The sequence below is a fragment of the Oenanthe melanoleuca genome, chromosome 9 (genome assembly GCF_029582105.1).
Source record: "Oenanthe melanoleuca isolate GR-GAL-2019-014 chromosome 9, OMel1.0, whole genome shotgun sequence".
NCBI lineage: Eukaryota > Metazoa > Chordata > Aves > Passeriformes > Muscicapidae > Oenanthe > Oenanthe melanoleuca.
In genome coordinates this window covers 13,833,764-13,861,650 of record NC_079343.1, presented here as the reverse complement: position 1 = coordinate 13,861,650, position 27,887 = coordinate 13,833,764, and the positions used below count along the sequence as shown (strand labels likewise).

The 27,887-nt window shown below is 42.9% G+C and overlaps 2 protein-coding genes across 2 annotated transcripts in view; both read right to left on the bottom strand.

The window, feature by feature from the left end:
• GFM1 (G elongation factor mitochondrial 1) overlaps positions 1-27,887 on the bottom strand; it is a 151,698-nt gene that overhangs the window by 58,444 nt on the left and 65,367 nt on the right. The gene's annotated exons all lie outside the window — the stretch shown is intronic.
• RSRC1 (arginine and serine rich coiled-coil 1) overlaps positions 1-27,887 on the bottom strand; it is a 103,491-nt gene that overhangs the window by 17,154 nt on the left and 58,450 nt on the right. The window contains exons 7-8 of the mRNA XM_056499134.1: positions 26,765-26,816; positions 692-760 (exon numbers count right to left, since the gene is read on the bottom strand). Of these exons, the coding sequence (XP_056355109.1) occupies positions 692-760; positions 26,765-26,816 (121 nt within the window). The remainder of the gene's footprint in view (positions 1-691; positions 761-26,764; positions 26,817-27,887) is intronic.

Below are 27,887 nucleotides of genomic sequence, written 5' to 3'. Positions count from 1 at the left end.
TTTTTATTGCAGCTCCTGGGCTGCCTACACAGGCTGGAATTTCCTTTTGGTGGGTTTTAGTTAGGGAAATGAAATAAAGAATATTCCAGAAATAAAAATTCTTTTAAAACTGTAATTTAGATTTTTTTTTTTTAAAGATTTAATTTAATATGGTTCCAAAATCCAGGAATCACAACAGGGTTGGTTTGGTCCCTTTTCCAGTCAGATTTGGAAGTGTCCCCTCCCTCTCCTGCCACATCTGGGCCATCCCACTTTCCCACTCAAATTTCCTTCTTTGGTATCACAAGAACCTTCTCCAAGCTGAATTAACTGGGAGCACCAATTAATTCCCCCCAGGTAAAAAAAAAAAATAAATTAAGCATTAAAACATTTTGATTTTCAGTGAAATTCTCAGCAGCTGTGGTTTCAAAAATGAGGAATTTCCCCAAGCACCCTCCTGGAAGTAAATCATGGAATCTCAGAAGGGTTTGGGCTGGAAGGGACCCTGAAGCTCCTGGGGGTGTCTGGAGTTGGAAATGTCCCTTCCCATCACTCCCTGACACTTCAGCCCATTTTGGTTTCATTATTCCACCTGCAAAGGAGCTCAGGGCACCCAATTCCATCATCAGCTCCACTGGAGTTGGACACTCACAAATAATCATTTCTGATTCCTGGGTGTTAGTTTGTTATGAAAGAAAAGAGAATTCCTCACCTTCTTCCTTTCTCCTCTTGGCTTCTTCTTCACTTCTCTCCTTGGCTTTCAAGGCTTCATCTGCTTTAGCTAAAAAGAATGAACAAGAGCTGGAATTAATTCAATTATCCTATCAAATCCTGGAAAGGTTTTGGTTGGAAGGTCCTTAAATCCCAGCCAGTGCCAGCCCTGCCATGGGGACACCTCCATGGACTGCTCCAAGCCTGGGACACTCCCAAAAATGGGCTGGCAACAACTTTATTGCCAAAAAAATATTTCCTGGGCTTTCAACCCAATTTCATGTTCCTTTCTGCAGCCCCACCATGAAATCCACGTGCATGGCAGACCACAACTTGCTTCTTCATTTATTTAATTTAAAGTCAATCCCACAGTTAAAGAATGACATAAATGGGATCATGGAGGTCAATATCAGAGGCAACATTAATCCAACACAAATTCCCACGTTCATTTTGTGTTAAGCAAAGCCCTAAAGAGACTTTTAAGAGGTTTTCTTTCTCTAAACCCCAATTTCCCCAGCCCAGCTGCCCCCAGACTGAACCTCAACAACCCAAAGGTGGAACATTCATAAAGTGTCAGATTTGCTGCCACACTGAGAAATCCATCAGAGCTATTCTGAGGATAAAACAGAAACAAAACAATATTCCTGCAGACTCTGTTCAGAGTGGGAGTCAGACAGGACTTTATTAGGCAGTACACAATTTTCTCTTCACTCCAAATCACAGCAGCAGCACTTAATCCATGTTACAACAATCTTCTTTAAAAAGAATCTTTTTCCCTCTAGAAACCTCTTCCCTTATTACTTAATTATCTACCAGTTGCTCAACTGCAGGGGTTTTCAAACACTTTCCTACAGATGTTAAAGAAGATTAAAAATATACAGCACAGTAACAAGGGACTATCAATATACTCTGTAAATTAATTAAATTTCTGTTCTAGCACATCATTTATTCCAAAGCATTAATGTCTCAAAGGAGCCATTCTCTTTTATTGCCATCTCACTGCCTGATGAGTGAACTAAGTGAGAATAAGTCTCTAATAACATTATACTTGATGAAATATTAAGTTTTCAAAAGTATCACCAGGCCAGAAAGAAAAGAACCAACAAGGACCAGGATTGCAGCATTTAAACCAGGCCTTCCCAGGGAGGAAACTCACCATGAACTGTGGTCTGGATGGTCAGAGCTGAGTCAAAATATTTAATCCCAGCACCTCCTGAATTGAGCAGCAATTTATGAAAACCAAATTCAGCTCAGGAGGGGTGAAGGGGTCGTTGCTTTTTGGAGTCCACCTTAAAATGCACAACCTGAACAGGCTGTGATCCAGTGACTGCACAGACAGCTGCTTCCCTCTCCACACTTTTATACATATTTACACAACATTTAAAGCCATGAAATATTAAAACTTTTCTGCCACTGAAGATGGTTACAAGAATCTATTAAATCCCATAATAAAACCAAACCACGAGTAACTCTAAAGACTTTTACTTCATTTACACTTTATTCTCCTTGGTAAGAGGACAGGGATAATAGAAATTCCATTTCAATTCAATTTGGGTGATGTGTGTAATTGTAGATCTACCCCTTGAGTCATGTAAAATGCTCAGCTTATGTTTCTCTCAAATTATCCCTCTCCCATTCCCATTCTGCTCCTTACAACTGTCTTCAATATGTATTAGCAGAGCTCATTAGGCTGGAATTTAATAATGCAAACATCAGGTGGATTTCAAGACCCTCCATTATCAGCACAAGATGGATTGCTCATATAGCTCGTGGGCCAACTGGGCACAATTTAGATTCAATAAACTACCAGGCCTAAATTTGATTTATCTATTCCACTGAGCTACTTTGTTCTTCCTGCCCGATTTGTTGCTGCACAGGAACAATTCATTGGGTATCTCAGTGGCAAAAAGATATTAAAACACACAGGAAAGATGGTGCTGGTCAATGAATACATTTTTAGCTTGTCTTTGTTAACTTGAGATCGCTGATTTCCAGCCCTTGTAAGTCAGGTTTAAACTGCTGCCCAGGCAGAGCTTGGCCTGGCAGGGCCTGGTTCATTAGAGGGACAATGGGGCAATTTGGGAAGTATCACGAGGACAATTCTCCCCACAAAATTGCTCATTAACAACAATTTAACTCAGCCCATAAATCTCCAGAGCAGTCAGTCCTGGAGCTCACAGGGCTCTGTCCACCCTGACCAACACAGGCTTGGAAACTCTGAGCTGCTCTCAGGCTTTAACTCCACGGGCTCTCTGCAAACATTTCACATTTTCTGTCATTTCTGCAGAACCCAGCATGGGCCAGGCTGGGAGGAACCACAGTGGTCAGGGTGGTTCAACCTCCCTGCTCCAGCAGGGTCATCCTGGGGAACAGCACAGGAGTGTGGCCATTCTTCCTCTTCTCCTTCTCTTCTCCTGCTTCTTTTCTTTTTCTCTTCCTTTTCTTCTTCTCCTCCTTCTCCTTTTCTTCTCGTTTTTCTTCTTTTCTTCTCCTCCTTCTCCTTTTCTCATTTTCTTTTTCTCCTCCTCCTTTTCTTCTCCTTCTTCTCTTCTCCTTCCTTATCTTTTATTCTCCTCCTGCCTTCTTCTCTTCCTTCTCCTTTTCTTCTCCCTTCTCCTTTTCTTCTTCCTCTTCTATTCTCTTCCATCTCCTTTTCTTCTTCTCCTTCTCCTTTTATTCTCCTTCCTCTTCTTTTATTCTCTTCCTCCCTTCTCCTCTTCTTCTCCTTCTCCTTTTCTTCTTCTTCTTCTTCCTCTTCTTTTCTTCTAATTCATTCTCCTTCTCCTCCTCCTCTTCTTTTCTTCTTCTTCTCATTTTTTTCTCCTTCTTCTCATTTTTCTCTTTCTTCTTCCTTTCTTCTCCTCCTTCTCATTTTCTTATTCTCCTTCTCTTCTTCTCCTTCTCCTTTTCTTCTCTTTTGTCTCCCTCCTCCTCTTCCTTCTTCTCATCCTTCTCCTTTTCTTCTTCATCTTCTCCTCCTCCTCTCTCTTCTTCTCCTCCTCAATGCTGCTATTATTATTATTATTATTATTATTATTATTATTATTATTATTTAGTGACTGTACTGTTGCTCACTGCCCAAGCACCATTAAAAGCATTTAAAAGAGATTCACTTTTCTCAAACCAAGCTGCAATTAAACAACATTAAAAGATCTTCACAACCTGAGGGCTGGACCTGGGAGGGCTTTTCCAGCCTGAACAATTCCAGGATTCCCTGGAAGTGCTGGAGGTTTGGGAAGCAGAGTCACTCCCTGATGGGTGGGTGATGCTGAAATTATTCCAGGCAAAGCTGCTCATTAGGAGAAATCTGGAAAACCATCAATTATCCCAAGGCAGGAACAAGGCATGTTCTGGGGATGGAAAGGGAGATTTGGGAAAAGACTCAGCCCTTCACTAAGATTTCATTTTCTGTCAAAATTAAAAAGAGAGGAGTGTCAGAACACCCACAACTGCAAACCACCAGGGGTCTGGGAAAAAAAACTAATTTAACATAACTGTGGACTTTCCAACTGCTCAAAGCTGAAAATACAAGATGTGTTTGAGGGAAAAAAAGCCCAGAAAGTGTAAAAACACACATGGACATCCCATTTAAAATGCAGCCAACCATCCACAGTGCTCATCAGAAAGACTTCACCTTTTTTTTTTTTTTTTTAAACACAAACATTTTTGCACTTATAAAATATTCAGTCAGCTCACATATAAAAATACAAGTGGAATCCATTATTAATTTACAAGGCCCTGTTTAATTTACATGCTATTTTTCTCTGGTATATTAAATTTATCGAGGCTGGTGGAAATCCTCTCTGCTGAATATTCATAAGCTGACGTGGAAAATTATCTGTTACCCACCTGACAAATTCCAGCACAAACTCCAAACAACCACTTGCTCAGAGAATTCCTCTGACAGGAGCAGAGTCCAGGAATTCTGAGTTCCAGAGGAAAGGCTGACACCACCACACAATTTTTAAAAATTTAAATTTTTAATTTAAGTCACCCCAGATTTAAGCTGATTTTCTGTATTTTTGCCTTTGGTAACGCTTCACCCAAAATTTAAACATCACCAACATTCTTGGAGGGTTTTTCCAGCCTAAATGATTCTATTAATCCATGATCCCATAAATCCAGGGAATTCTGTGATTCCCTAAATCCTGTCCAGCCCATCATGTCCATGGCCATGGAGATCCCAGTGCCACGAGAGCTCCCACCAGCCCTGTCCTCCCAAAAATTACCAAAAATGACACGTGAAACTCAAAAAATTACATATGAAACTCCCAAAAATTACACATGAAACTCCAAAAATGACATGTGAAACTCCCCAAAATTAAATATGAGACTCCCAAAATTACACATGAAACTCCCAAAAATTAAATGTGAAGCTCCCCAAAATGACATGTGAAACTTCCCAAAAATTACATGTGAAACTCCTAAAAATTAAATGTGAAACTCCTAAAAATTTCGTGTGAAACTCCCCTAAATTACACGTGAAACTCCCCTAAAATGACACATGAAACTCCCCAAAAATTAAATGTGAAAATCCCAAACATGGGAAGCTCTGCCCTTGCTGCCCCATAATTTAATTACACCAGACTCTAATTAGATATTGGAGGCCTGAGCATGAGGGAGGAGCTCACTGCCCCTCCCCAGCTCTGCCAATCACACTTAAAAATTCCCCAGAAACCCAAATCTGGTTATTTTAAGCTTCTCCAAATTCCTGATGGAACACAGTGTTTGGGTGATGTTGTCCCACTGATTCCTCATTTTGGAAAATAATCCTTTATTTTGGGATAGAAGTCCCATTATGGCACAGCTAAGGAGCACGAGGCTCACAGCCATGAGGGTTTTTTCCCAAATATGAAATTTTTGCTTGAGGATACATCCAGCCATGCTCAACCCAGCTGAACAAACACAGGCAAAACCCAAATGTTGCCTTATTCCAACAGAGACATTTGTAGTTATTCTGTGCAACCAAGATATTTGTTTATATCAAGCCCAACCAAGATAATAATGAAGATAAACCCTTTCCCACCAACCAGGCAACTTCCCCCCAGTGCTGCCATTGTCAGGAAGCAGTTTGGGGATCACCTGCTGGAAATGGCACAGGGCTGGCACAAAGCCCAGCAGGAGAGAGAGAACATCCAAAACCAGCAGCCAGAGCCCCTCTGGAGTCCCAACGTGAAACCAGCACTTCATCCCTGGCTGGAATATCAACATGGGCAGAAATCTGGGAGGGGAGGAGGCTGCAGAGGGACAGGGGGTGCTGGGCAGCCCAAAATCCCATTTTTTAACAGTTAAAATCCCTTTTCCCCGACCTCCCCAAAGACTCCCCGGATCCTGGTGACTGCCTCCTGTATTAAGACTGCCTTTCTCATCACTTAATGCTTATTTTCATCACTTTGCTTAAAATATTGATAATCAATTAGGGCTACGTCTGTTTTGCCACAGAATCTGTGTCACAGTCTATCAGCCTGTCAGGGCCAATTCAATCCTCATTCAAAGTTAATTTTTCCTCCATAAATCCGCCTTTGGAGGAGTCATTAGGCACAGAACATAGCCCGAGGTGCAATCACCTATTCTCTTTCATTAGAGGCAGGCAGGGAAGGTGAGGGAGATTATTAGAACTTTGGAATGATCACAAAGCAGCGTGCTGCCTGTCAGATCCCCCCAACATTTCATTCATCTCGCCAGCTCGCTGCCAGCCCTTCTAAATGGACATTATTCATGAACATCTGTGACACGCTGAATATTCCTGCCTGGCACTGATGAAAAAGCCCTGCCCCTCCTTTGGCTGGCAAATTCATTCTGTGGTCACAACAATTAGGAATATAACAAACTTGGTCCATGATATTATTTTTAGGCCTTCCAAAAAAATCCCCCTTTAAAAAGTGGTTTTATTTTTGTTTTTTAAGCATAGATGTGGCCACTCCAAATGGTCAAATGCTGGTACTGGAGAATGATGAAAAAGCCCTGCCCCTCTCTGAATGAGAAATTCATTCTGTGGTCACAACAATTAGGAATATAACAAATTTGGTCCATGATATTATTTTTAGGCTTTCCAAGAAATCCCCCTTTAAAAAATGTTTTTTTGTTTTTTAAGCATAAACATGGCCACTCCAAATTCTGGATTTTATCATTTTATGGTACTGGAGATTGACAAAAAATCTGTGCCCCCCTATGAATAGGAAATTAATTCTGTGGTCAGAACAATTAGGAATATAACAAACTTGTTCCATTGTGTTATTTTTAGGCCTTCCAAAAAATCCCCCTTTAAAAGGTTTTTTTTGTTTGGTTTTTTTTTTATTTTTAAAGCATAGATGTGGCCACTCCAAATTCTGGATTTTATCATTTTATGGCACTGGAGAGTGATGTAAAATCTGTGCCCCTCTCTGAATGAGAAATTAATTCTGTGATCAGAACAATTAGGAATATAACAAACTTGGTCCATGATGTTATTTTTAGGCCTTCCAAGATATTCCACTTTAAAAAGTGTTATTTCAGAACTGGATTTTTTTAGCCCACTCTAGAGGGTCAAACACTGAATTTTAAGGTTTGTTGCACCACGTGCATTTCCCTTGCTATGGAAATGGATTGTTGGTTGGGTTTTTTTCAGCAGTTACCAAATGAGCAGCTTTGCAATGTGATTTGTTGAAATCTTTCTAAAATGCAGCCAGACAAGACCCCAGGCTGGGTTTGAAATTGAAAACTCCAGCCCACTCCTGGTGCAAGAGCAGAGTGGGAAACAGATTTCCACAAACAACTCTGTTTATCCCTGTTTCCTTCCAATGAACATGTGATGGCAATTTTTAGGTAGGAATGGCAGAAATGCTGGTGCAAGAGACAATCATCCACTTTTTCCAGGCACATTCCCTTCCTACATGCAGGGGGTTAAGATGAAGCTACTTGGAGGAAAAGTCATTTCCATCTAATGAAATCACATCAAGTAGTTCCTTGAATCTCATTACAGAATTCAAAAGAATAGTCATTTACATTTTTTTCCCTGATATTATTAGGAAAACAGTGTTCTCATCGCCAAACTTCACAGCCCCCAGCATTCTCCTCCCCAAATATTCTCCTTTTCCAGAATTAAGGGCCAGATCCTCAGTGAATTCAAGCTGGCACAACTGACATGGGCTGAGCCAAGCCCATTTACTCCAGCTGAGGATCTGGCACTCCCTATTTATAATATTAATCCTAAAGAAGACTTAATCAGCAGATCTTGGCTAGGTACTTTCATCCATTATTTAGTGCATCCCTAATTTCTTTCTTGCTCCTACAGTTTTCCCCCCAACACACACTGGAGGAAAAATCCAAATAAATAGGGTTTAACACTGGAGGATTAATTGGTTTCTGTGGCTCCTGACTCATTGCAGGGGCTGCTTTTAAATATTCCAAGGATTTGTTTCCATCCCAGAAAAGGTTGTACCTGATCCACCTGGACATCTCCTAACCAAACCTTGTTTCACTTCAGATCTGCTCTCCCAGCTCAGGAAAACAGCAGAAAAAACTGGATGTGACTCTTGTCACCTCAGGTATTTAGTCTTGGGGAGGAAATCAGTTCTCAGAATAATTCAGTAAATAAATTCAATAAAAACTCCAGTTCAATAATTCAATAAGAACTCCAACAGAAGTCTTCCAGGTGAGTTTCTTTAGGGGGAGAGGGGAATCAGGGAATCAGATCATTAAGGCTGGAAAAGCTCTCTGAGATCATCCAGTCCAGCACTGCCAGGTCCCCCCAACCCTGTCCCCAGGTGCCACATCCACATTTTCTGAACACTCCACCACTGCCCTGGCACCTCCTTCCAAAGCCTGACCACCTTTTCCAGGAAGAAATTTTCATCAAATCTAATCCAGAGCAGCTTGAGGCCATTTCCTGCAGTGGATAAGGAAGGAAAAGTTTCCTCTTCCTCAAGGAATGAAGAGTTAGGGAAAGTAAAAGGATGGGCTGGAGTTAAACTTTCCCTTAAACTACTGAGATAAAAGAAGCAGCAACATTTAGGAACAAAAAAATACAGGCCATATATAAAAACTGATGGAGTAAAAGTGCTCTTAGTGCTGTATCCTTCAGGAACAATTCCCAGCTCAACCAGAAAACCAAGCAGCAGTCCCTATGAAAAACTCCAATTGGATTCCATTTATTTATTTAAATTGTCCTTAAGCCAGTATTTGTGCCAGAGTTGTTTCTTTCCCCCTGGCACCCACGGGTGGGGAGAGGAGAGGACACAGCACAGGGCTGTGCTTTGGTGAGCAGGAGGAAGGATGGATTTTGGGTTTTTGGTGGGAGCTGTCCCTGCCCAGGGCCTGCAGCCTCCATGGAACAACAAATGCTTTCAGACAAATTCTGAAGGATAAACTGAGGCTGCTTTTATCCCCCTCAGTGACTTCAGTGCTCTCTTTCCTCAGCCCAAACCACGACCCTGGTTCTGCACCCTGCTGAGCTCCAGGGATTGTGTCCCATCCCTCACCCCAAAAACACTCAAATCCTCATGGGATCTGCCACCCACTGCATCTGCACAAGAAATCACCTTGATCTTGGACTATCCACTCACCTCAACATGAAAACCTATCAGCTCCTCCATTTAACTCCACAAATAATCATTTCAATTCAAAAAACACTTCCTCACTTAAACATAACCACTGAGACAAATTATTTAAATGATTTCTGGGGGGAAAAAAATGGCACAGTGCCTCAAATACAATTGTCATTGCAGGCTGTAGATTGGCAATGACAGTCAGCTTTTCTTTCTGGGGTAAGGGCAGAATTCAGCCTGACAGCTTGTCAGCAAACTTGAAAAATTCACTCCCAAAACTTCGATTCCAAACGAGCCCTTCTTTCATCTGCCAGTTTCCCAACGTTAGGTGGAAATCAAGCAGATGACAAGTGGTGTGGCTGTGGGAAGGCAGCAATAAAGCAGGGAGATTGTAGGAACAGCCCTGAGAGGAGCCAAAGCAGCCCCAGCACCTTGGGGGGCTCTGGGAATTTCCAGCTCCTGTTCCCAACTGAATAAAAACATCAGGAGTGAAAACATAAGGAATAAAGATGTGTAATGGCTCCTGTTCCAGCATATTTAAAAAAAAATGGAGCACAATTAACATGCAGATTGTGGTGCAAGGAAGCATTTTAGAGGATTTTTTTTAAGAAATGAGGGAATTTGTTGACCCTTTTGTGTGATCCTTCCCCATTTTGACCACGATGTTAATAAAAAACCTTTGTGAAGCGACAAAACACAAAAAAAGATCAAAAAGCTCTTTTGAAAGTTTTTCATTAAAACCTCAAAGTTTGTAAGCACCAAGAAAAAGAAATTAAAGAATTTAAATAGAAAGAATATTAGCACCAAGGAGTGTTAACTCCCAAAGATGCTGAACGGGGCACTGGAAAATCAGGAAAGGACGAGGTGGAAAACTCGGGGGTGAAGATGCTGTGAACTCCAAGGATTTACTGAGGAATCAGGAGGCAGGCAGCCAAAAGAAGCTGACATCTGGCACCAAAAGGGGGAGTGAGTGTCCAGGAAAGATCTGAGATCCTTGGAGGCGATGCCAGCACACTCTGAATTCCAGCCCTGAACGCCGAGCTCATCCCGGCGGGAAGAAAAGATGGGAAACTCCAGTTCCCAGCTTGTACCCTTAACTCCCCTAATCATTTACTGTGCTCAGCATCATTAAATACTCCCCCAGGATAAAAGAGGTAAATATATTGCTTAAATATTCAGCGGCTGGCTGTAAAATTTCATTGCGGATTAAGTGATGAAGATGAAGAAATGCTGCTGAAAACAAACAATTTATCTTGGCTGGGCGCAGCACAGCGCTCCTGGAGCTCTGCCAGAGGCTCTGTGGGCTGCAATTCAATAACTGCATTAAAGGAAAACTACACCCCTACTACACACAGCCCTGAGTAAACAGTTTGCTGCAGAGGCACGTCAATAATTCAGGAAGGAATTTGGGGTATCAAGCATTTTTCTGAAGCGCTGTGCTTCTTAATGTGTTTCAAATAAATGCTTGTTTTGGAAAAGTTCGACCAGAGCCCATTAGAGCAAGTGGGAAAACAGACAAATCCAAGAGGGGAAAACCACCAAAGCTGATTTCCAGAAGAGGAGTGCAGAAAGATTTGTCATCAGTGAGGAAGTCAGTGCCAAGGGCACTGAAAATACACAGGTGCATTTCCAGAGCTCATCTGCAACCTTGAGAGATCCCAACTGGCTCTCATAAGTCTGGACAGCATCATTTCCCTCAGACACACGTGCATCCATATATTTGTATAAAGCTGTAGCAAAGTAATAAATAAACAGCCTTATTCAACACCTCAAGTCCCACAGACCTGCTCCAATTTTATTTCCAGCCAGCTTTGACTTTGGATGGGAGAGGGAAATACTTCAAGAGGGCATTTCTAATTTGAAATGTTAAAACCTCATTGGGTGTTTCATGGTTTTAGCCATGAGGAAAGGGAATGCACAGAACTGTGTGGGACTGGCAGCACCAGCTGAGCACCATCATCCTTCACCCACCAGGAGGAACTCGGTGCTCACCTTGGACGTGCAGCCACGGGATGTCTGGGCATCCTTTCTCAGGAATTTGTGCTTTTTAATGAAGGTGATTGTGTTAACCACACTTTTAATTGCACTGCTCAGTCACTCAAGCACAGAATCGTGGAATGGTTTGGGTTGGGAGGAAACTTAAATCCTTAAATTTAATAAAAAATATTTTTAAAAAATCATCCCCTTTTTCAGACAACTTTCATCTTAACATTTTCAGAAATAACATTAAAAGCTTACTTTTACAATTTCTACAAATGTTACAAAGCAGGGTGATAACTACCTCCAAAAATCCATCTAACTGCTTTAATCCCTATTTTCTGCCAATATTGGATTCCCACTGCTTTGAAGAGCTCCCAGTCAATACTACCCAGGCCAGGCTGGTGTGAGTCCTCGTGGTAAGAGCAGGCAGTGAAGCAGTGCTGGGCACAGGTCAGCCCCAGCCTGAGCCCCATCCTCACATTCCCATTCCCATCCCCATCCCCACATCCCCACTCCCCAATTCCCATCCACACATCCCCAATTCCCAATCCCATCCACACATCCCCAATTCCCATCCCCAATTCCCAATCCCATCCCAACATCCCATTCCCCAATCCCATTCCCACATTCCCATTCCCCAATCCCATTCCCATCCCCACATCCCCATTCCCACTCCCCAATTCCCATCCCCACATCCCCATTCCCCAATCCCATCCCCACATCCCCATCCCCATATTCCCATCCCCATCCCCACATCCCCATTTCCCAATCCCATCCCAACATCCCCATTCCCCAATCCCATTCCCACATTCCCATTCCCCACATCCCCATCCCCATATCCACTCCCCAATTCCCATCCCCACTCCCCAATTCCCATCCCCACATCCCCATTCCCCAATCCCATCCCCACATCCCCAATTCCCATCCCATCCCCATATCCCCATCCCCAATCCCATCCCCATATTCCCATCCCCATATCCCCATCCCCAATTCCCATCCCCACATCCCCATCCCCACATCCTCATTTCCCATTCCCATCCCCACATCCCCATTCCCATCCCCACATCCCCATTTCCCACTCCCATTCCCATCCCCACATCCCCATTTCCCAATCCCATCCCCACATCCCCATTTCCCATTCCCATCCCCACATCCCCATTTCCCAATCCCCATTTCCCAATCCCACTCCCCATTTCCCAATCCCATCCCCATCCCCGCGTTCCGAGCGCCCTCCCCGCTCTCCTGCCTCCTCTGATCGATCCCCTCCCGTCTCTGGGCTGATCAATGCCCCAGCCAGCAGCCAGAGCCTGTAATTGCAGCCCTGCTGGCAGCAATCGTTGAGCACAGCTTTGGGGAGACCCCAGTGCCCCAGAGCCACGTCCCTGCTGCAGCTGGGAGCGGCCCCGTGGCAGCTCAGGGAGCTCTGCCCTGCTCCAAACACGGCTTGATTGCTCTAATTAATATAACATTATCAACTGATCTTCATATTGATCCCCAGCCCTCCTTTTAAAGGAAAGCTCTGAGCTCGGAGGGAGGGAGTCGAGGCGAGCCAGGTTAATGGTTTTAATCCTGCCCCACTCCTAAAAGTGACATTGATTCCTTACATTGACTCCTTAATTTTTTTTTAATATTCGATATTTTATATTTTGGTAGTTTCCTTTGTTACAGTAACATTCAACACTTTGTTACCAGCTGAATCAATTAAAAAAGTATCATGAACACACACATCTGTTATTTTCACTGAGACTAACAAAAATGAATAATGAAGCTGAGTTTTGATTTTAAACTTAATTTACTAAAAATAAACTAACAGAATCATTGAGGTTGGAAAAGACCTTCAAGGCCATCCAGTCCAACTTCCAAGAATTATTTATGTTGTTATTAAAAGTTTCTTTCAACAGCAGGTGACTAAAACATTTAAATATGAATAATTGCAAATATGATGTACTGTCAAACAACATTTCATATTCAGGAGAAAGAAAAACAAGATGCTACTCCTAAAATGACAATATAAATGACAAATATTTCAAATTTTGGAATTTTCCCCCTTAGCTTCCAGTTCCTTATTACCAGGCCCAATCCCACACGGATCAAACCATAAAGGATTTTCTAATCCCCCAGCTTTGTCCTTTAAAACTCATCCAGCCCCCCCAGCCTGGCAGCACTGATGGCCCCAGCTCCCCATTCATCCCCTATTCCCCAGGAGCCCTCCCTGCCCTGCCCAAATGGCACAGACCTGTTGTGCTCACAGCCCTGAAAAGCCCAGCCTGGAGCATCCCTGGGGAGCAGAGCCTGCAGGAACTCCAGGTGCTCTGGGCTGCAACAGCCCTGCCCTGCCAGCCTGGCCTGAGGGGAGCCAAGGCAAGCTGGCTGTAAGGGGGACAGGGAGAAGGGACAGGGAGGGGGGAGAAGGGACAGGGAACAGGGAACAGGGAACAGGGAGAAGGGACAGGGATAGGGAACAGGGAGAAGGGACGGGGAACAGGGAGAAGGGACAGGGAACAGGGACAGGGAACAGGGAGAAGGGACAGGGAACAGGAACAGGGAACAGGGACAGGGAACAGGGAGAAGGGACAGGGAACAGGAACAGGGAACAGGGACAGGGAACAGGGAACAGGGAGAAGGGATAGGGAACAGGGAGAAGGGATAGGGAACAGGGAGAAGGGATAGGGAACAGGGAGAAGGGATAGGGAACAGGGACAGGGAACAGGGACAGGGAACAGGGAGAAGGGACGGGGAACAGGGAGAAGGGATAGGGAACAGGGACAGGGGACAGGGACAGGGAACAGGGACAGGGAACAGGGACAGGGAGAAGGGAACAGGGACAGGAGACAGGGAACAGGGATAAGGGATAGGGAACAGGAACAGGGAGAAGGGACAGGGAACAGGGAGAAGGGACAGGGAACAGGGAGAAGGGACAGGGAACAGGGAGAAGGGACAGGGAACAGGGATAATGGACAGGGATGGGAACAAAGAACAGGGTGTGGGATAAGGGAGAGGGACAGTGACAGTGAAAGGGACAGGGACAAGGAGCAGGGACAGGGAGAAGGGACAGGGACAGGAAAAAGGACAAGGTCTGGGATAAGGGACAGGGTCAGTGACAGTGAAAGGGACAGGGAACAGGGTCTGGGAAAAAGGAACAGGGTCAGTGACAGAGAGGACAGGGAGCAGGGACAGATAATTTCATTTCATTTCAGCTTGCATATATATTCTTATATATACATTATAATTAATGTATCTATATCTAATATATATATTACAGTATGATTAAGATATTAGTGGTTAATAATATATGGATGATATAATATATGCTGAATGTATTATAATATATATGGCACATATATTATTTATATAATCTACATAAAGCAACCTCTCACGTGCCAAATACATCAGGTGCTGCTGCCTAAAATTTGGGGAGAAAAAAAAATATATTGGGAAATTCTGAGCGTGGTGATGTTCTAAGGGAATTTGTGCTGAAATTGGCAACAAAACCTGACACCTTTAATAAAAACCACATTGCAATGAAAATTCTGCACAAGTCTGGTTCTAGCTCCTTAATGTTTTTAAAATATTTGGTGTTTCTGTGTGATCCCCTTGGTTTTATCCCCGTGCTCAGCAAGGGAAGAGCAGGACTGTGCAAAGCCACAATCCCAGGGCTGGGGTGATGACAAAGCCCTGCCCAGCCACCCACAGGGGGCTAAAGCCACCAAACCCATGGCACTTGTCACCCTGATCACCAAACCCATGGCACTTGTCACCCTGATCACCAAACCCATGGCATGTGTCACCCTGATCACCAAACCCATGGCACTTGTCACCCTGATCACCAAACCCATGGCACGTGTCACCCTGATCACCAAACCCATGGCACTTGTCACCCTGGGCACCAAACCCATGGCATGTGTCACCCTGATCACCAAACCCATGGCACTTGTCACTCTGATCACCAAACCCATGGCATGTGTCACCCTGGGCACCAAACCCATGGCACGTGTCACCCTGATCACCAAACCCATGGCACTTGTCACCCTGATCACCAAACCCATGGCATTTGTCACCCTGGGCACCAAACCCATGGCATGTGTCACCCTGATCACCAAACCCATGGCATTTGTCACCCTGATCACCAAACCCATGGCACTTGTCACCCTGGGCACCAAACCCATGGCATGTGTCACCCTGATCACCAAACCCATGGCACTTGTCACCCTGATCACCAAACCCATGGCACTTGTCACCCTGATCACCAAACCCATGGCATGTGTCACCCTGATCACCAAACCCATGGCACTTGTCACCCTGATCACCAAACCCATGGCATTTGTCACCCTGGGCACCAAACCCATGGCATGTGTCACCCTGATCACCAAACCCATGGCATTTGTCACCCTGATCACCAAACCCATGGCACGTGTCACCCTGATCACCAAACCCATGGCACGTGTCACCCTGATCACCAAACCCATGGCATTTGTCACCCTGATCACCAAACCCATGGCACTTGTCACCCTGGGCACCAAACCCATGGCATGTGTCACCCTGATCACCAAACCCATGGCACTTGTCACCCTGATCACCAAACCCATGGCACTTGTCACCCTGGGCACCAAACCCATGGCACGTGTCACCATGATCACCAAACCCATGGCACTTGTCACCCTGATCACCAAACCCATGGCACTTGTCACCCTGGGCACCAAACCCATGGCATTTGTCACTCTGATCACCAAACCCATGGCATTTGTCACTCTGATCACCAAACCCATGGCACGTGTCACCCTGATCACCAAACCCATGGCACGTGTCACTCTGATCACCAAACCCATGGCATGTGTCACCCTGGGCACCAAACCCATGGCATTTGTCACCCTGATCACCAAATCCATGGCATTTGTCACCCTCATCACCAAACCCATGGCATTTGTCACCAGCAGCAGCCAAAAATCCCATCCAAAATCAGCTCCTGAGCAAACACCTGAGCTCGGGATCCAACAACTCCAAACCTTTCCCATTTCCTCCCTCCACCCTCCCAGGTTTAATAAACAACAAACCCATCATTTTTTAACACTTTAACCAGCCAGAGCAGTGATTCATAACTCTGTCATAATTAAAATTTTATGGCAAATACACACAGCCATCAGTCATCCAGGCGGGGACGTCCGAAAAAAGTGGGATTTCAATTTATAAACCTGTGCAGGGCTGGATGAGCTACACTGTATAAAAGCACATTTCTAGGGAGTTATTGAACTGGGGAAAGCAAAAGTTGGTTGGGTTTATTTTTTTCAAATCAAATACAGAGGAGGTTATGAATTTGTTGGCCCCGTGCAGTGAGTGATGGTTAAAAAGGGAAGGAAATATTATCCTGTGTCTTCTTCCAGAGCTGCACTAACCAAGTTTGGGGGTGTCCCTGGTGCTCCCTAGTGCTACAAACACAGATTGCCTGAAATTATTAAAAACTCCAAAAAGCAGAGAGAAAAATCCACATCAGTGCCAGGGGATAAAAGAGGCAAATCACTAAAATTGGCAAATTGTGAGATACACATGTACAGAAATATTTTAAACTAAAATAAGATAATATGGATTCACCCCATTTCAATTAATTTTATCTGGAATTCTCGGAATAAATGAAAAGAATGGAATTGGTGGTCTGGTACAGACACACATTCAGAGATTTCCAAAATTTGTACTTGGTTCTCCTGCAGATCCATCCAGGATCCAGACATAAAATAAAACACTCTTTAAAAACATGGATCAGGATGATTTTACCTATTTAATATACAGCTGGCCTTAGGATAATGTAGAGAATAAATACATATTTGCATTATTTAGATCAGTTTCACAAGCTGCTTTTTTGCTTAGAAATACAAGAAATTAGAAAACTTTCAGTAAGTATTTCTCATGCCTGTCCTTAAAATGACTTTTTCCTAAATCCCATAAATATTTCACATCACCTGGGAAATCCCTTCTGCTGGCACATCCCCAGCTATTAAAGCAGTTGTGTTTTACAAAGCTTTGAGAGGGAGTGGATGCTCAATGGGTTTACAGGAAATATTAATTTTAAGACAAAACTGATATCCCATCCCACCCTAAGGCCAGGTGACAGGAATTCTTTCTAAAAATATTTAGGGGTTCCCAACACTCTTTGCTACCATAACAACATCAACATTTGAGATTTTTATCCACAGAACATGCAGGGGAAAGTTGGGTTAAGTTTTTCAGTGAAAATGCTGAGTAAAGGGTTGGCTTGATGATTTTTTTGAAGTTTAATGATTCCATGATATAATTTCACGACACAATCCCATGATATAATTCTGGAAAAAGAACCAGTTTGCATTTTCACACCAAAAAAAAAAAAAAAAAAAAAAAAGAAAACCAAACAAAAAGGGAAGAAAAAAAAAAAAAAGCTGAACATGAGACTTGGAGCTTCCACAAATTGTTATTCCAGGTCTCCCCAGTCCATTAAAGGAAGTAATTGAATCAGTTTGTGTTTTGTGGGTAAAATCTCATTCAGAGAAATTTTATTGCCAGCCATCTAAATAGTAAATACTTATTATCCTCTCCAAATGAGGTTTTGCTTGCCAAGGGCAAAGCTGTGGCTGTGATTGTGGAGCTCTGTCAGAGGCAGCAGAAGTGAAAAAGGTTATAAAGACACCATTAATGTCATAATTGGGGCCTTCATTCCCAGCTCAGGCCCTGCTAATAGGATGCTTTAGGGTGTCTTTGGTGGCAGCCCCACATAATCACCCCCAGCAGCTGGATGGGGACATTTGTCTGCTGGGGGGCACAGGATGAGCTTTGGGATAAAATGTCAATAATTCAGCTGAAAGGTGCAGAGCAGGCACAGCCACCCAGGCAGAGCCAACAAATTTGGGGTGGGAGGGACCTTAAACCCCATCCAGTGGCAGCCCTGCCATGGCAGGGACACTTTCCACTGTCCCAGGGGCTCCAGCCCCATCCAGCCTGGCCTGGGACACTGCCAGGGATTCAGGGACATCCATCAGAAGGTGGCAGGGGGTGGATGGGGACAACCACGCTGAGAAATGGCACAAAAACCTTGGGAATGAGTTGGAAAATAAACTTTAAAAAGTCAGTCCATATGCAGGGAAACCTGGGAATGGTGCAGGTGCAAAGATAATATTGAGATTGATAAAAAATAATGTATTTCTGACTGGACTGGCACAGGGTGCCCAGGCCTGGAGGAGCCCAAGGAGCAGCTGGTCCATGGAAGGTCCAAGATGGGCTTTAAGGTCCCTCCCAACCCAAACCAGCCTGGAATTCCATGTACTCTTCCCAATTTATTTATTTCCTTTCCCCCTTAGCTTTACCCACACTTCAGAGCAGAAAATCCAGCCACAAATCCAGCACTGCTTCAAGTTGGGAATGTACAGGAGGCAAACCCAGAGCTGCAGGGAGGGAGAATCCCAAAAGGGACCCTAAATCCACCCAGTGCCATCCCATCCTGGGGACAGGGACACCTCCCTCTGCCCCAGGCTCCTCCAAGCCCTGCCCAATGGAATCACAATCTTTGAGGAAGAGGCTCATCACTATAAAATCATCCACATTTCTCAGAGAAAACTCCCCAGGGGCTTAAGATCAGCAGCACAAAATGCTCAACACCTTTGGGAAACTTCCCTGATTAAACAGTTTTAGTGGGTGTTGTAAGAGCATAATGGCTTTAACAAAGCAGCTGAGAAATCTTCAATAACAAATCACAGAGAAGAGAAACAGAACTGGAATTAAAGGGAGGACCTGCTATAGGCACCTAATTTGATTTTTCACATAAGCTGTGTTTTGAAACACTTTTTTTTCCTTGCTGGGGTGATCAATATGAGAGATTGGCAAAGGACACAGGTTTCAATTACTGCTGCCTTTTACTAACAATGCTGTTCTGCCCTTTCCAGTGGATTCTTTAATGGGCTTGTAGCAAATCATCTGATGCAGATTTAATTCAGTGTGAACTCGTCTTGCTTCACATTTGGAGGAGTGGCAAAACTTACTATTTACAGGAGTCTGACACCTGCTTTTCAACAGCATTATTTCAGCATAAAACATTGTATAAAATCCTTCCCAAGTCACTAAAGTTAGCAAACACACCCAAGAAAATGCTTTAGAAAATACAGATATTAAATATTGACAGAATAAAGGTGTGTAAACAACAAAAAGAAAATAAAATCAAATTTTCTAATCAGTCTTTCCGCTATGAGGAGAAATGTTTCACTTATAAAATATGTTGGGATCTTGTTTCTATCAGCCTCTATGACCCCCCAGATTTATAAAAGCCTGAGGACTCCCCTTGAACCACCCAAAAATCCCTGCCAATGACAGGCAGCAGCCTCATAAAAATCCCACCAGGACTGAAAAAGTCCTTGCCAAGCCCCCTCTGCTCCACACCAAGATTTATTCAGCCAACACCTCATAATCATCCCTAAATCTAATGGGACACAAATGCATTTCATCACAGATGAAAATCTGCAGCGAGCACTCAAATGAAAATCAAGGAATTATTCCAATCCCGTGGTTTGCCTTGCAGCAGGCATTAATCAGAAATCACAATAAATCCACACAGCACATTCAGGCAGCACATTAGTCAGGCAGCTTTGCATGATAACGACGTTGAGTAATGGGCTCCGAGCTGCAAGGGTCAATCATAAACTCATCAAATGCTTCATTTCATTTCTTAATTTGGACAAACACGATTTGTTTATGGGAGAGATATCAGGTGTTCTTGAATGAATAATGGCTGTGAAACCAAAGTCCATTAATCAGGGCTTGATTACAAATGACTCTGAGATTGTTTGTTCTAATTTCATTCATTTGGGGCAACAAAGAGAACACGAGCGAGCGAAAGCACTTGGCCAAAATGGCACACTTAGTTCTCCTTGCTTAATAAAGTTGTGATAAATGGGCTTTCAATAACTGAAACAAGGGGGTTATTACCCATATTAAATACTGCCCCTGAAAAAATGAATATCTAGGAGCTCTGTGCAGGCACAGAAGAGGGGCTGGACTGGTGTGCTGGCATTCCAGGTCCTCCTGAAAGGGTGGGTGGGAAAAGCACAAAACCAGCAGGGCTTCATTTCTACTCCCTGTGAAATATTTTAAGAAAATGATGAAATTATTCGGGGTGGAAGAGACTCTAAAGCTCAGCCAGTGCCATGGCAGGGACATCTCCCACTGCCCCAGGCTGCTCCAACCTGGCCTGGGACATTCCCAGGGATCCAGGGGCAGCCACAGCCCTCACTGGGATTCATAATTAAATCTAATCTAATCTAATCTAATCTAATCTAATCTAATCTAATCTAATCTAATCTAATCTAATCTAATCTAATCTAATCCATAAATTCCTTTCAGCAAGATGATTCCAGCACACTTCCCATGTGGAAATTAGAGAGCCCCCAACACCAGAACAGCACCAGCCAGAGCAGATGGGGCAATTCAAAACCTTTTTCTGGGCATCCACCACTGGAATTTATATCTGTGGATAAAAAAATTCTCCACTTTCACTTGTGGAGAATCTCAACATCCAAAAATGTTCAAGGGGAATTGTCAAGAACAAAGCTCCTGGACACCCATTCCTGGGATTCTTGGATGAGCAGAGCCCAGAGAGGGCAGCTGGGCACAGAGAGGCTCTGACAGATCATGTAAAACATGAGAATTAAATATTCCCCCATCAATATTAAGAAATAACATTTCCCCAAAGACTTGCTAAAAAACCAACGAGCCCCACGACCACATATGGTTTGCACAGCCAAACCAGTGGATAATTAAATTACAGCAAAGTTGCTAAATATGAATTGATATAAAACTTCAGCTAACTGAAAAATTGTCTTTGACTGCAGATCAATAGCAGGCCTGCAAGATTCATCTGCACATAATTAGCAGAGATTTGCATCAAAATCCTGGATCCCATATGCTGCAATATTACTGAAACCCATTAGGCACCATGGAAGCCTGAGATACTTTTGGTGTCACACACAAAAAAAAAAAAAAAAAAAAGACCTTGGAAAAAAATCTAACAGAAAAATAGAAATTCTAAAAGCTTTAGAATGATTTCTGAAGGCAATAAATGTTCATTAACTAATAAAGTTCCTCTAAATTCTACTTATAGGCTCTGGTTGATATTATGGCATCCCTACAACTCCTCATTGGTTTCTTACTCTAAAAACAAATTGATATTCTACACAAATGGTTCAAAGCAATTTTTTTTAGTCTCTTGTCAGAACCTAAAAGAAGTCCCTGAAGTGAGCAGCTTTTAGACACCAACAGAATGATATTACACATTGCAAAAGTGAATTACTGCATTTCAAACACATTTATTCTCTGCCTACATTCAATTAAAATCCTGTATTTTTTCAGCAATCCTGCAAATTCATTTAAATTAATTAAAATTAATTATTTAATTAATTACTATTATCCAAGTGTTTACTTTGCTCACCAATACCACAAACAGCTGCACTTCAGAAATCACAGCTTTTGTAAAGACAACACCATTAATATGTTTATAAAGCAATTAATTGGAGTAATGACTTTTTTCTACAGCTGTCACTTGGTGTGCAGAAATTGTTATTTTTTTGGAAGTCTAATGAGATTATGAAGCTTTGCCAAGAGCTCAGGGACAAGGAATGGCTGAAGAAATGTCTGTGTCCAGCTTGGCTGTGAAGCTGATTGGTGTCGAGCACCCAGGTGAGCTCAAAAACTTCCTGAATTCTCTGAAATTCAGCCTGAAAATGCCTGAAATCCCCACCAAATACATAATATAAAAAGTAGCTTCTTCTCCTGATTTTTAAACTAATTGTTTAATTCTGTTATTACTGTTAGATTTTTCAAGTGATGCCATCACTGAAATGAGTTTTGACACCAAAACCTGCTGAGTAGGAATCAGCAGCTGACCTAAAAACTGGGTTCATTAACTCCATAATTAGATGGATTCCCTAAATTAGCTGCTGCTCAAGGTCAGGATAAATCTGTGGGGCCAGGAGAGGAGAAGGATCCAGGAGAGCTGGGGAGGGACTGGGGACAGGGATGGACAGGGCAGGGCTGGGTGGGATGTTGGGAACTGGGAATTCCCAGATTTGCTGTGGCTTCCCAAGAGCAATTCCAGTTCATTTTCCTTTGACACAGGGAACAGAACAAACTCCCCAAACTGGTGAAGATCACCAGGGATGAAAATTCCTCTCCTTACTGGGAATTCAGGAAAGGCTCCACAAAACATCCTCAAAACCCTTTGTAGCATCTCCATCCACATTTGCCAGAAAGAGAAAACGTGATTCATGAAGACACCTTTGCTCTCCAAACAGAGATTTTTATATAAATAGAAGTAAAATTAATTTATCTAAGGTCTCAATTGCCACTATTAAAAAAAAAAATTGAAATCAATAAAAATTAAAATTTTATATTAAATCAAACTTATATGGCAACTAAATTAATCTTTTTTTTAATATTCAGAACTTTTGAGCTTGTTAAAAGTTCAAACTCTTGCAGTTTCTGGGGCAAGAATTATTTTTAACACCTGCTTTAAATTTCTACAGAACAAATAAAATATTTTAAATATTATTCCATCCTTTGTGCATATATAACAGCACATGTTATCCACCCTTCTAAAATTCATTGCATAATTAGAAATTCAAATGCAAACCAGCGAGTTCTCAGTAGAAAGAGCACAAATAAGAACAACTGAAAGAAAACCATCATCAAAACCAGAAATCCATACACATTTGATAAATTTGGCAGTTGAAAAGAAGCCCCAATAAAAGGAAATTTTTCATACTTGTTGCCACCTGCCCACCCGACTGCTTTGCATAGCCAGAAAAGAGCAAAACAGAGGCCAACCTATTTAACTAAACAGTTTTTATTAAAGTAAAAGAAAAGCAAGGATCTATAAAGTAGCAAGTGATCCTATTAGTTCCACCAGACTAAAATCATACAGTCTACGTATGTGGTCCTTTCAGCCACATCTGTTATGAGCCATTTTGGTACCCAAAAGCAGAGAATATTTGCCTGTATTTATCAGCACTGAGTGCAAATCAGGCTTTTTATCCTCAGTAACTCCTGGCAGAATGGGTAGATTAAAAAAAAAAAAAAAAAAAAAGCAGTCAGAATTATAAAACATTTGTATTTACCAGGGTTAAGGCTGATGTGTTTGTTGCATTCCATGAATTTCTCTTTGAGGAATATGTAAAGTGAAATAAAAATGCAGGGCACAAAATTAAAGGCAGCGACATGATAGCAAAATTCAAAGATAATGAGTTAAATATCCAGAATTGGATCTGATAGATGGTAAATGTTTGGGGTTTGTTTGGGTTTTTTTCCCCCATTTTCATCACCTCACATTTGGTGCCTCAGTCCTGAAGTTTCCTTTAAATAAACTCCAGTGAATTCCTGGCACAAAACGCCCTATTCTTGACTGCTCTTTCAGCCAGAGATTGAAATGCAGATCCCAAAAATAGATCAGTCACTTATTTCAACTCTAGACCTTTGAAAATCCAGATCAATTGGCTTTTGTCATGGTCTTTATATGGAGAGTAAGAAATTTCTGCTCAGCACCATGGAAAAGCTCCCGGAGCCCTTTGGAAGGGGCAGCGCTGTCGATAGCCTGAAACACCCACGTGCTGTTTTATGGGAATTTATTGACATTTTGGGAATATCCACCCATATTTTAATCTTGATGAGAAAATGCACAGTGCCATATAATTTACAGGATACTTTAAGCAGATTTCATGTTCTGAGGTTTGCCCTGAGCCTTTTGGAAGAGGCAGTGGTGTCGATAGTTTGAAACATCCGTGTGCTGTTTCATAGGAATTTAGTGACATTTTGGGAATATTCACCTATATTTTAATCTTGATGAGAGAAAGCACAGGTGCCATATAATTTACAGCACTTTTAAGCAAATTTCAGGTTCTGAGGTTCTCCCTGAGCCCTTTGGAAGGGGCAGCGCTGTCGTCAGTTTGAAACATCTGTGTGCTGTTTTATGGGAATTTATTGACATTTTGGGATTATTCACCCATATTTTAATCTTTATAAGAAAAAGCACAGGTGCCATATAATTTACAGAATGCTTTAAGAAAATTTCAGGTTCTGAGGTTTGCCCTAAGCTCTTTGGAAGGGGCAGCGCTATCGAGACATCCGTGTGCTGTTTTATAGGAATTTATTGACATTTTGGGATTATTCACCCATATTTTAATCTTGATGAGAGAAAGCACAGGTGCCATATAATTTACAGGATACTTTAAGCAGATTTCAGGTTCTGAGGTTTGCCCTAAGATTGGCACTGAAGATTTGAAAACTTCTGCCCTAAAATCGGCGCGGACACAAACGCCCGGCTCGGATCTTCTCCATCCCTCGGTAATGAAGTCTGGGAAAGAAATCACAGACACCCAAGTGGTTTGGCAACTGTAAGTGACAGAAGCTGAGCTAAATCCTCTGTTGACACTGGGGATTATCCAGGAGGGGTGTGCAGGGCTGGTCAGGGGACGCTGCTCCCCGTCCGCCCGCGGGGCAGCGGCACAAAGCCCCGGCCGGGGAGGAAGTGACCCAGAAGGAGATGGTGAGCAAGGATTTACACAAAGCCAGGCTGCCTCAGAAAAACTCCATATGACCATGAACTGGCCGGCAGGGCCTGCCAGGAGGCCTAATTACAGCCCTACAGAGCCCTGCTAACAAAAGCTGCAGAGCTTTAGCCCAGGGATGATCTGCTTTATACTGACTTGAGAGAGTCCATATAGAGCCAGGCAAAGAAAGAGGTTTAGCTTGGAAATTCTCCCAAGAGACAAAGCATTGTGGCTCAGTCTGGAAGGCCCACATGGAACATACTTCAGATGGGCTTAAACATCCCACCCTGCCCAAATTAACATTCAACTATTGCCTGCTTAACATCTGCTCGGGCACGGCGGCTCGTGGGAGGTGTCAGAGCAGCCTAAAAAGGCTCCCTGGCACCTCAGAATTAAGAAATCTGATTCAATAAATGGTGCAAATATGAATTTGTAGCTGGGAGCAACAACTGCTGAGGAGTGATGGGTTTTAGAAAGCAAAACTCAGCTGTCTGGAGAATTAAAGTGTTTTGGTGCCTCCCAATATCGCCCTGCTCAGTGAGAATAAAATACTGGCATTAATCTACACTTAAAGAGAAATAAAATTATTTAACCAAGTCAGCATGAATGCAGGTCTCGGAGAAAAACCTTCTCAGCACTAATTACCTCAATTATTACCTAAATATAAAAATGGCCATCTTACCCTCCTCCCCCACAGACACAGGTGAATAGTTTTTATTTTACCTGCTCTCCTAATGAGAGACCAGAATCACAATTCCCATCTCCAAATACACCAGGAGAAAAAACAACTCTATAATAAGAGCCTGTTTTCTTACTTGCTGATTTCTGCCTCTCAGAGAAAGCAGTTCCTATTTCCTAAAATGATATCTAGGTTAAATTCTAAAAGCAGATTTTCTCAAGATCCTAAATATCTCCACAAGGGAAATTTAGATAGGGGAATACAGAATTAATTTCAATTATACTCAAATAGAACATCACCACAGCAGCAGTGAACCTGTTGATCCTCAGCTCCTCAAGCTGCTGGGTAATAGTTCAGCATAAATTTATTTTTAAATTTGAAGACAAAAAGGTGCTAATTTTGCAAGGAGTAAACACACAAAAATATGCTGAAACAACACTTCCAACCTCTTCTCACAGCAATTAAATAAAAATTAAATGTAATGGACTTGGGGAAGAAGGTGGGGGATGATCCCATCAATGCCTGGCATGACCAAGACTTAAATAAAACCAGGAAGGAACTTAATTCTGTGTTTTGGATTGTAAGAGACACAAAGATACTAAATCTCTTCTGCTCCTTATGAACAACTTGCAGCTTCAATCCAAGATCCAGCCCTCCATGGTGGATATTTAAATTTAACAATGTCACAGACCTTTGATAAGCTTTGGAAAATTTTGGAGCCCAGGTCACGATGATATACAACCCCCAGTTATCTTTTGTACATCTCCCAGGTGTGAAATTAAAAAATGAGATGTGATTGATGGCAGCAGAATACACAAATTGTGCTTTTGAGGTCAGGGCTGTCACATCCATTTCATAATTACATGCTTCAAAGATTTATTAAAAGTTCTGGAGAACAAGGAATGTATTGGAAGAGAGACAATGCAAAAAGCTGGATGGATTTTGGAAAAAAAAGTACATCAGCAATGTGAGGAGATTCTTCAAAACAGAGGGTTTCCAAAAGGGAAAAAATAATAAAAAAATAACATACTGATTTAGAATAATGCCAAAAAATAAAGAAAATTGCAAACAAACAAAACCAAATATTTGAGAGCACAGAATAAAGCCTCAGTAGCAGCAAGGGTCAGAGAATAAACATGAGGTTTTAGTGTAAAAAAATGGCTTTTAAAAATTTCCTTAAAGGGCTTTTCTAAATGCCAACAATGCAAACCAATTTAATCTTAACCTGAAATTTAAGTGTGAAAATTATGGAGAACAGGATCAGCATCTGCCAAGCACAAAGGGATAAAATCCCACCTGAGAGCACAAAAATGAAGGAAAATGTTGAGGATTCTTTTACTCACCAGCTGCCTCCAGCACCAGCTGCAGCCTGGCCTTGGCCTGCTCAGCAGGAGTCTGCAAGAGAGGATGGATCAGCTCCCACCTGCAGCTCCTGCCCACCCAGCACAGCCACTCCCAGACAGGAACCTGCAAGATTCCACCAGAGAAACCTCCAGAACTGACCCCAAACCCCAAATCCCACAACGTGGCTGTGGCACCGAGACCAAGCCATGCCCAGCTCAAATCCCAACCTTCCAAATCCCAAATCACAACCTTCCAATCCCAAATCCCAACCTTCCAAATCCCAAATCCCAACCTTCCAATCCCAAATCACAACCTTCCAAATCCCAAATCCCAGCCATCCAACCCCAAATCCCAGCCATCCAACCCCAAATCCCAACCTTCCAAATCCCAACACTCCAACCCCAAATCCCAACTCTTCCAACCCAACCACAAATCCCAAATCCCAACTTTCCAAATCCCAAATCCCAACCATCCAACCCCAAATCCCAATCTTCCAAATCCCAACACTCCAACCCCAAATCCCAACTCTCCAACCTCAAATCCCAACCTTCCAAGTCCCAACTCTCCAACCCCAAATTCCCGACTCTCCAACCTCAAATCCTGACTCTCCAAGCCCAAATCCCAACCCTCTAACCCCAAATCCCAACCTCAAATCCCAACCTTCCAAATCCCAACCCTCCAACCTTCCAAATCCTAACTCTCCAACCCCAAATCAAACACCTTTTCCCTCTCCTCCCATGGAATCGTGGATGTGTCTTGCTCATAAGGGAGGGAAGACTCCAATTCTTCTTTTCCTCAGCAATATCTCACTCAGAGCAGCCCAGGCAGCTGCTCTGGGGGAATCTTCCCCTTTGCCCCTGCCCCAGGTGTTAATTACTCCGTGGGCATCATTTCCCCATCAGAGAACTCAGCCCAGGCACCTTTTTATCAATCAATAACCCCTAACCAAGGGGTGAAAGGAGAATTCTGAAATAAAGGTGACTGGCTTGGCCCCAGAAAACATCTCCCCAACTGGTGGGTGAGGCCAGCACTCGAGAAAAGAGAGGATTTCAGCTGAAAACCACAATTAGAGCCCCACACAAGCCAGGAGCAATGTGTGAGAACAGCTACCCCAGGTCAGTA